The 10,868-nt window shown below is 42.5% G+C and overlaps 1 protein-coding gene across 1 annotated transcript; it reads right to left on the bottom strand.

Annotated features, from left to right (window-relative positions):
- Nucleotides 1-1,083: 1,083 nt before the first annotated feature.
- On the bottom strand, nucleotides 1,084-2,542 carry LOC119661317 (caspase-like). The gene is made up of 2 exons (XM_038070609.1): nucleotides 2,352-2,542; nucleotides 1,084-2,258 (listed from the first exon to the last, which is right to left on the bottom strand). The coding sequence occupies exon 2, from the start codon at nucleotides 1,853-1,855 to the stop codon at nucleotides 1,316-1,318; it is 540 nt and encodes a 179-aa protein (XP_037926537.1). The 5' UTR covers nucleotides 1,856-2,258; nucleotides 2,352-2,542; the 3' UTR covers nucleotides 1,084-1,315.
- Between the last annotated feature and the right edge of the window lie 8,326 nt (nucleotides 2,543-10,868).

The following is a 10,868-nucleotide window of genomic DNA, read 5'->3' as shown; positions in this document are numbered from 1 at the left end:
TGCTATACGCAGTCAGTTCACCTCTGCCAGCCCTCGGTTTGTTTTGCCCGGTTGAAGAGCTTTCGTGCCTTTGTTCTCATTCTGGCCAGGTTCCTGTTCCACCATGCTACATCCTTTGATGACTTAACTGTCTTAGCCGGACAGCTGGACCCATAAGCGTGTAATGGTATGAGTGGAAATAGGAGATCAGGTCGATCATCCTGAGTGGCCGATAACGACCTAGAGGGCAGAGCTATCCCAAAAATCTAAACAAATTGGCTAAATTGACCGTGAAGGTCCGCCCACAAAGATTGAAGCCCCATCAAAGTGCTCGGTCGACACGTTCTTGCACGCCTCTGTGCTAGCCAGGCTCGGGAATGTGATAAACAGAACGCGAACTAAAATTGGAAATTAGAAAAGAAAAAAAATGGCTCGACCGCGCGCGCGGAGCCGTAAGTCTCCGGACCCGAGTGCCGCGATCAAAGAGGGGAAGATCCACGACGGATCACCGTCTCAATTATTGTCTCTTCCGCCTCAGATCTTGTATGAGGCGCGGCCTCTGAGGTTCCCACCCTTCCTCGACATCCTCAGGCCAGTTATTCATTTTGAGGATGTCCTTTATATAGAAATTCCGCGGGAGAAAGGAGGATACGAAAGGGAGGAAGTCCTCAAACTACGATTAGACTATTCACGCATCATTGTTCAATGTTCCAGCAAATTTCATAACATTAATTATAACAAAAAAAATGAAAATAAAAATAAACAATATGTAAAATTCAAAGAAGGAAAATAATAAAAAAAAAAAGAAAAATAAAAAAAGAAAATAAAAAAGAAAATAAAACAATGACTCACCCAGGTCGTCACTCCGAGCTCGGATTGATGCTGGTTTACTTTGTTCAAAGTTGCTTACTCTCTATTTTTAAGTAATTGCTTAAATACAAGAATTAGAAATTAAAGATCAATTTTGGCCTTATCTTCATTTGCTTCTGTATTAAAAAAAACCAAGTCTCTTCTCTCTTGGATGGAAAACGATTATAATATATACATGCACATATTAATAACACAGCAACAACAGCAAGTTATGCAGGTAGCAGCTTTCGCTGTTGCGCATGCTCTGTGTTCTTCTCTAAATATAGTTATGAACATTTTTAATTCACTATAAGAACTAGCTAAAGCCGTAATTTTCACTCTTGTTCCGCAATAAAATGATACTACTTTCACACACCTACATTCAGATACTAAGTCTCGAAATACTAAACTAAATAAAAATTGAAATAAACGATTATAAATAGTGTCGAAAAATCCTATATTCTAATCCAGCTGGATAAAAATAAAACTACTTTTTCTCGGTGAAAACCAGCAAACGTGTCAGCATCGTTGTAATACAAGGAATCTGCTTCTGTTGATGCATCATCTGGCAATCGGGCGTATTCGATTTAAAATCTAATGCAACCCTTTGACAGACAAACGTTAGTAGTTTAAGGATATCATACTTTGTTCCGTTACGATCAAGTTCATGACAAAAAGACTGAATAAACCATGAGCCCTTTGTTGTATTTCGCCACGAGGAAAAGCCGGGTATTGTTGAATATGCAATTAAAAAGTCGGCATGAATTGGAATTTTGTAGCTCATAGACGATTCACCATCAGTTTCAGTTGTATGTTTTGACAATAGAACACCACCATCTAGCTGATCACCCTGGCATGCTTGTATAAAAAATAGGTTTGGTTTACCAGCTAATGTTGGGCACTGATTTGCTGTGAAATGTTGCCATAAGGAATCCAGTTTATATTGTACATCTTTTGCGTAGATATAACCCAATTCACTGTGTGAGGAAATTGTTATAAGTAAACAATCATTATCGCTGTGGTCCATACGTACCACGAAATCCTTTTAAAGATGGCGTGCAAAGTTTACTATTAGATAGATCCATAATTATCCAGGGAAGCAATCAATAGATATCCGTTGCGTTCGCTTTTTCAAGTTTAAATCCCAGATTGAATATCCTTGAAACTGCAGTCTCCCTTACTTCTGATGATTGCAACACATCCACACTTCCACACTTTCTGATTATCACTTTTAGTTTTTTATTACGATTATTAGTTTACACACAATTGCCTACTGATGTAAGTTTATCACTTGCACAAAAAAGAATTTCCCGTCTATGAAAATTTCAAGCAACATTTTTGATGTCCATATCGCCGTTAACATTCGAAATTTGTAGAAAAGGAATCACGTTCCTGATAACGTCGACGATGTCAAAATTTTTCTCGTGTGCCTTTCCAATGATGTGGAATAATACGTGGTATTAATGTAATAATTGAGTTCCCGTTTAAATTTAAATTTTATAAAAAATGTTCATCATTATTACCGTCATTATATTGTTTATATTCTTGTATTCAGAATCGGCTGGTTCGTTCTCTTCAGGGGAACCAGTAAAGATCAGTTCTTATTTGACCATGGATCCTTATTTCTTCATGTCTCCATTTATTGTAACAGCTTATTCCCGGGATAAGCACGAGCAACTTTTCCGCTCTGACTCCGACGATACCGGCGTGCCTCTTCCAGCTAACAGCCTCCTCTTCCAAAAGCAAAACCAAAACTCCCCGTTCTTTTTTCGCGCATCGCTTCACTTCCCACTACATAGACTTCCTCGCTCGCTAGGCAATGTCGCGGCAAAATGCGCATGCGCCTGCGGATGCGGCAAATCATTCGCCTCTTGTCAAGATCAATTCGCTCGAATGCATTCAATAATGTGCAATTTGCGGCGAACATTAAGGCAATTGCACACTATTAAATGCATTGTTAAAGCAAATTAATTAAGAAAGAGCCGAATGAGATTCCGCTCCCGTCGCGCAGCCGCGGTCACTACAAGCGTCAATGATGACTGTACAGAGGTTTTCCACCACTGTTTCTAATTCCAGTTTGCTCCTGATGTCACCGCCCCCTTGAAGGTGGACAATGTTGCTCAACTGCGTTGCGTTGGATTCCCAATCCGTTCTCCTGGGATTCCTTATTATTCTTTCTATTTCGGAGTTACCCTCAATGTCGAATCTAATTATCCTGTGATCAGACATTGAGAGTTCATCCGACACAATCCAATTACTGACCATTCCATCCATTAGGGTATTTCCTAGAGTTATATCTAGTACCTCCTGCCTGGTGCTGGTCATAAATGTTGGAGTGTTCCCTACGTTGTATATTTCTAACTTATTGCTAAGAATAAATTCAAGAAGGTGCTCACCTGTACGATTGGTGTTGCTGCTTCCCCAGACTTCGTGGTGGGCGTTGGCATCGCAGCCGAGAAGAAGTGGTAACGCCCTCTCCTCGCAATACTTTCTCAGTTTTGCGACTTGTTCCGGTGGAGCCCGGATTTCGTCTTTTGGGAAGTACCCCAATGCCACAATTATATATATATTCATATACAAATGACTAAAAACTAAAACAAAATAATTCTTTGCGATCCCATTCATAAGAACTCATTTCGTTCTGGTATTGATGTATTGAAATGTGACGATAACGTCGACGAAAGGTTGTCGAATGCACGAAATTCACAAAAAATGGCAAAGTTTCACCCTCTATAACTTTGCTAATAATTGTTGGATTTTTTTTCAAACTTGACCATTATGTTCTTCCTTATACCCATGCCAAATTTCGTACTTCTGGGATAAACATAAGGGGAGTTGCCGGGTAAATTTCTAAATTGTGGAGATATACTATTATTAACTTTATTTGTGCAGATATCGGAACCGGATGTATTTTGAGGCCTAGATTTCCTAGAGGTGCACTTCTGTGATTTTTTCCAGATTTTTCGGTTGGATAGGTTCTGAGAACGAGACCTGTTACACTTCTTGTGGGTCATATTTTGAGCCTTCACTCCTCTATGTTTCACCCGATATAAAATATGGAACCAGTTTCGAAAAGTACTAATTTAGCCCTTTCATTTGATACCCCACATAACACATAAATATAAACAACATAAACTTAACACAAAGCGGCGCCACTTGCTGCATATAAAGAGAACAACAGATTACATACTCTTACCAATTTCCATGACAATCCGTCCAGCTGTTTCCGAATAAATCGGCTGTGACAGACAGACGGACACACAGACACAAGGTTTTTGAAAAAATAGTCTTTCAATTTTTTCTAGCAGTTTGGGAACAGATAACGCTGACAGGTACAAAAAGAACTAACAGATTTTAGCAGGTTTTGCAGCATCCTCCAGAGTTTACAGTGGGAAGCTGTAATGGAAACGATCCCCACAGCAAAGCGAGCACTGAAGAGAATTTAGGCAGGGCGAGGGAGAGTCAAAGCTGAATTGTTAAGGTTTTGTTTGCAAAACAAAACCTTATTAAAATCGGTTCAATGGCTGTCTGTCTGTCTGTCTGTCTTTTTTTTTTTGTGAGAAGATGGAAATCTTCAAAAGACACTGGCCTGGACACGCCAACGTGTGGGATTCTTACCCACTAAAACCACCCCCGGGTCCCCCCAAGCCCCGTGGAACCACCGTACGGTATTACGTCACGGGGCGGAGTCAGCTGATTTTAGCTTGGTCCCCTTTCGTCTCTACGCGGCGTACGTAACCGCGATTTTCCGGTCTCCTCCGCCTTTCGCAGTTTGCTATGGATAGTTACGACCATGGAGTTGGTCGCATCCTAGTCTTCCTGATATGCTAGCATTCTTCGCATCAGATTCTCTGGTACGAGCACCTCTCCTAGAGTCTCCTCTAGGTTCTTCCTTTCCTCCACAAACCTTGGACATTGGAAGAATACATGCTCCGCGTCCTCTGGGACTCCATCGCAGTTTGGACAATCGGGTGAGGTATCTATAATAGTTTAAACCTGAACAGGTACTGGCGATATCCTCCATGCCCCATGAGAAACTGAGTAAGATTATAATTAATCTCATCGTGCCGTCTCTCCAACCACTCTTTGATGGCATGGATGAGCCTGTGTGTTCACCGACCCTTTCCCGATGCTCTTGCCATCTATTTAGAGATCTCTCCCTTTCGGCGTTCTTCCTTTGCGATAAAATAGAGATAGACTTCGCATTATATATATTCGTCATCTCATCTGCCAGGATATCAATGGGCATCATTCCAGAGACGACGAATGCTGCATCATCTGAGACAGTCCTGAATGCCGAACACACCCTTAGGGCTGTTCTTCTGTTGACTGAACTCAGTTTGTTAGCGTTAAACGTAACCTGTAATGCCTTTCCCCAAACTGGAGCTGCATAAAGCAGGATCGAACTCACTACCCTAGCTATAAGCAACCTGGAAGCATGCGGGGCCCTCCCACGTTCGGCATCATTCTTACCAGGGCCACACTCGCAGTGGATGCTTTGTCATAGACATACTGCACGTGTGGCTTATAGTTGAGCTTCCCATCTATCATCACTCCCAAGTATTTGATCGCAGGCTTAGAAGTGATTATATGATTCCCAATTTGAATGCGTGCAAAATTTCTTTTACGGCGCTTGGTTATAAGCTTCCGTTTTTTCCTCCGCAAGTGTCAGACCAGAACCCTCTAGCCAACTCTTAACAGCACTGATCGCTTCGCATGAGTATAACTCAGCATCTCGGAGATGCTTTGCGACAACAACCAGCGCTATATCATCGGCGCAGCCCACCACCGTGGCTTCCTCCGGAAGGGGAAGATTAAGAACATCGTTGTACATGATGTTCCACAGCAGTGGGCCCAGTACGGAGCCCTGTGGGACACCCGCGGAAACAACGTACTCCTGGGGTCCGTCATCGGTGTCATACCAAAGCCTCCGTTCTTGTAAATAGCTGTTGATAATAGCTGCAAGATAAGCGGGAATACCAATTAAGCAAGCTTGAAGGCCTTATTCGGCACGCCATCAAGACCCCCAGACTCCTCTTGCTGAGGGAATAACCCCTGGATAATTTTTAACAAGAGTGAAGGACACGTGATCTGCGGAGATGATCGCCCTCTGAATCGCCCCATCACGATTCTATAGGCACTCCCCCACGGGTTTACGTCCGCTTCTAAACAGAGCTCCTTAAAGCATTCCCTCTTGCTCCGCTGGATGGCGAGCTTGAGGGTTCTGTCTGTCTGTCTGTCTGTCTGTCTGCTTTTCACAGAAACGGCTATACCGATTGACACGAAATTTGGTGAGAAGGTGGGGGGGTGATATCTTCCTACGTTGAGATTTAGGGGAAGTCCCCATACATTTAAAAGGGGAGTGAAAATTTTTTTTTATCAAATATAGTCATGTGGGGTATCAAATGAAAGGTCTCGATTAGTACTTTTCGAAGCCAATCTTAGTTTTGAGATTTGTTAAAAAGGCGGGGTACAAAGTGATGATTTCTTTAACGGAGCCATCCTCAGAAACTACAAAGCCGAAAACTCTGCAAAAAATCACGAAGCTGCCTCTATACAGTACCCACGCCTCAAAATATTCTCCATATCGATATCCGTTCAAATTAAGTTAATAATAGTATATTACCATATTTTTGGGAAAATTGAGTAAAACCGCCCTTAAGTTTATGTCAGATTTATAAAAGTTGGTAGTAGTATAAAATATAATATGGAGCATATTATCTCCAAGTTTGATTAAAATCATACTCTTAGTAACAAAGTTACAGTAGCTCAAAGTTGCCTTGTAAATTTACAACCCGAAGTACTAAATCTGATATGCTAAATGCATATTTTTAGCGGGCTACGTACAAATGGGATAGTTCTACACTCAAATATACTGACACAAGAAGCAAACAAAACCTTTCATACCTGAAGCGCCCAGCTTCCGGTTTCCCGACTTATTTTGGTATACTTTGGAACATTTGGTCCGTCGAGCCGGATGTGTCCGTAAGTACTCGTTTAAGTGATAATAAATTGAAATCTATGTAGATATTTCTTGTATTCCAATTTGTGCTTTTGTCCAAAAATCAGTACAGTTGTGCTCTTGTGTTCCAATTTGTGCTTTCGTCCGGTAGCAGGTATAATACAATTGTGCCCTTGTGATCCAATCTGTGCTCCTATCCATAGATAAATAATAGTTGTGCTCCTGTGCATAGTGAAAGTTTATCTTCCTGTGATTAAAATCGCATCAATTTTAAGTGAAGTTTGTGCTCCTTGCTCGTTAGTAAGTGCAGGGGTGCAAACTAACTGTGTATGTAATTATTTGCCAGGAGTACGAACTTAAAATCCTTAGAGAATAAACAAAAGTACGAATTTGAAATCTTTTGGGCTCAATAAGGAGTGAGAGTGATAACTTGTATTAGCTCGTATTAGAGTAAGAACTTATTATGTAAAGCTGTTGCAAAGAGTGCGAGTTAAAATTTGGATTAGCTCGTACTAGGGTTCGACGCAAAAATTTATTGTGTGAAGCTCGCGCAGAGAGTCCGGTGAAAATTTGATCATTTTTGTCCTTAATTGTGTTAGGTACTAAAAAAATAAAGTGGAAGTCCAGACCATTATCGATACTCAAAAAGAACGAGCTAACAAACTTGAAGGCTTGAAGGAAGTCTGATCAAACTCAGGCAGGAAAAGAGAACTGGTGGCAGGTTCGAGGCTGCATGGAAGGAAATTCAACAAACATATCAGGATTTCCTTACAGACGATAATTTCCTCCTCAGGCAGAATCCTCCACAAAAATTAGTTTACTTTCGAGATAGTAAGCCTGTTCAGAATGAAACAGGTCAGGATGACAGGTCGCCAGCACTAGGGAGAAGGTTTCAGGGTTATGGAGGAGTTGAGGTAAATACAAGGCCCCACGAGATGTCAGCAAAGGCACAGGAAGGGTCATCTCTCGGGTGGCAGCTTGGGCCCGCGAAGGCACAAAGAAGGTTAATCACCCTGGTTGGGATAACAGTTTGGGAAGGTACCCAACAGGAGGATGGCCATCCTGGAATCATGGGTATCGGCTGCGACCATACCAACCAGTGCCGGACATTCCCACGTTTAACGGAGACCTGAGCCTGATGCTGCAGAATAAGCTGAAGGGTGACGCTAAACGGGTCGTGGAACATTTAGGTGTATACGGGGAAAATTATGAAAAGGCATGGGATTTCCTGGATCGGCGCTATAGTAACCGGCACGCGTTAATCGAGAAGGAGATTCAGGCGCTCATAGATTTTCCCCAGGTAAACCAAAAAGATCCAAGCACCTTTGGCAAAGCTCTGGATACCATGAGGTCGGTGGCCCAAAACCTGAGGAAGGCTGGATTCAACTGTTATGAAGGGGTTCCCTTTATCCCTTTCCTTCTGACCAGAAATTGGATGTTACAACCCGAAAAGAGTTCGACTCATCATTAAAAAACACTAAGTTCACTGTAAGTCTAAATAATTTGGATCAATTCTTGGAGAATCGGTAGATTATAATATCTCCTCGTTGGGATGAGGAGAGTGGATATACAAAGGGTCAGCCTTCCGGGAAGTTCAGTCCCAAAAAGAGAACAACTTTAATAAAAAAAGTCCCACCGAGAGATTGCTTTAGTTGCTAAAACAAACGAGGAACAGAAGAAGCAAACGTCGTGCTTCATATACATGGGAAACCATCCAGTTCTTTGATATCCGAAGTCTCTAGAGAGCCCAGATAAATTGGAGATGCTGCCCCACTATCGGGTATGTGTGCTATGCGGCTCCCACAAGTATTGGAAGGGAGAGAGTTGCCACAGAATGAAAGATTTCAAATGGGAAATTTGTCGTGGGCAGCATGACACGATGCTCCACCCTGACGAAAAACAGTAGGTAAAAGCGCCCGTGGAAGGTAGTTCATCCCACCAAGCCGAAAATTCAACCACTGGGGCGCATTTTAGCATCATACTACCCACTGCTGTAATTAAGGTGAAAGCAAAGGATGGTCATATCGTCGCCGTTCGCTGCTTGGTAGATGAAAGAAGCCAAATTACATAGCTGAAGATCAGAAGTTCTGAAGTTGCGTCTCAATAGATAAAGAACAAATGTGAAAGTTTCGGGGCTCGGAGGAATATTTGCAGGAAAGGTATCCTAGGTTGTGAGCCTCAGTATACGATTAGAGAACTGCTCAAGTGTGGCTACTACTAGTTACTAGTTATAAAGCATATAACCAGGGGGCGTTCCTCGTTTACCTCAAAGGGTCAGTCAGGTATTCCCCAGTAAGAAACTAGGCGACCCAGTAACAGAGTATGCATCACATGTTCCGGTGTTATCGGCGTCCCATATCTTGCCACAGTTATTTCTCGACGGGGTAGATGTGAAGGAAGGATTCCTTGCCTTGAATACACGGATTGGGTGAGTATTGTCTGGACAAGCGGAGGCAACCCCCTCAAAAGCCGTTGCCACATATATATCGCTCGAGCAGAAATTAAAAAACTTCTGGGATATGTCAGTTAGCAAGGAAAATGGGAATGAAATGGAAGAAAGGTGCGAGCAGCGGTACTATAGGAAGAAGGATGGACGATACGTTGTGCCAACACCATGGCGTAAAAACCGCATACAGTTGGCGAACTCCTTCCTCTAGGCAGTGCAGCACTTTCTCGGGCAGGAGAAACGTTGGCTGAAGAAAGTTGAACATAAGAAGAAATCCGACGAGTTTATATATTTGGACTTGGGGCATATGGAAGAGGTTCTTGCAGCGCTTAGAGCTGATAATAGTGGGGACGTGTTTTATATACCTTGCCTGATTGTCGTAAGGAAGCCACCAGAACAAACTTCAGAAATGTATTCAACGCCTCGAGTCACACTTCTAATGGTATAAGTCTGAACCAAACAATCTTTCCTGGGTCAAAACTCCAAACCCATATCTCCGCCATTGTCGCCCGTATCCGTAAATTTGAGTATGTTTTCTCCAGCGACATTACAAGAATATATAGGCACATCTTACTTTTACCGGAGGATCAGTTAAGGATGTGTATTTTGTGGAAAGGTAATCCTAACGAACCTATTACGGAATACTTACAGAAAACTGTCACCAATGGCGTAGACTGTGTTCCTCGGCAAGCTATATGAACACTACATCAGGTAGCTGAGGACAACGCCCTTGACGAGGAGACTAAATGGATCATCAAGAATGCCTTTTACATGGATGATCTCCTGTTTGGAGCCTTGAGTTTAGAAGACGCCAAGGCAACTATCCGAACAATCTCTGAGACATTAGAGAAAGACAAATTACCTTTAACCAAGTGGACTGCCAATCGGCGGGAAGTTCTGGAAAATGTGGATAGGACGCTACAAGTGGAAGATATATTGATCTTCAGAAGGCTGCAAGTGACATTAAGCTGCTGGGACTACATTTCAACCCACGGGAAGATTGTTTTCAATACAGTATGAAGGCAAATCAACAAACCGCTGTTACAAAGCAGAAAATTCTTAGCATAGCTGCTTTCTTGTATGATCCTATTGGATGGATGGATTCAGAGATTGTGGCAGGATGGGTATGCCTGGGACGAAAGTATTTCAGAGACCGCTCAAAAAAGGTTCGCAAAGGTGCTTCACTCGCTGGATCGTCTCAATCAGGTCCGAATTTCAAGGTGGACCGGGTATAGCAAACCGGACATCACGAAGTTGGTACGATTCAGTGACGCATCCGGGAATGGGGTTTTTACAGCAGGGTGAAAGTTAATGAGGAATATGTAGTACGCTTGATTGCAGCCAAAGGACGCGTCACCCCATTAAAGACTCGGGTAAAGCAGGAGTCCAGGGTTTGCACAATACCGAAGCTTGAACTAGAAAGCGTGGCACTGTTAACCGAGCTATATCAGGATGTGAAAAGGAGTATGGGGGATATTCCCATAAGACTTAATGCATATAGGGATTCTGAGGTGGCTCTTGAATAGATCTGGATTCAAAAGGAGTTAGAGAATAAGGTCGTGAAACGCAGGGTTGCGGCTATCCTTAAATTCCTTGCTCTCTCCGATATTCACCATGTACGGACTGCGACTC

Source organism: Hermetia illucens, chromosome 1, assembly GCF_905115235.1.
Source record: "Hermetia illucens chromosome 1, iHerIll2.2.curated.20191125, whole genome shotgun sequence".
Lineage (NCBI taxonomy): Eukaryota > Metazoa > Arthropoda > Insecta > Diptera > Stratiomyidae > Hermetia > Hermetia illucens.
Note: the sequence above shows the minus strand (reverse complement) of the source record. Positions and strands in the feature narration are given on the sequence as shown.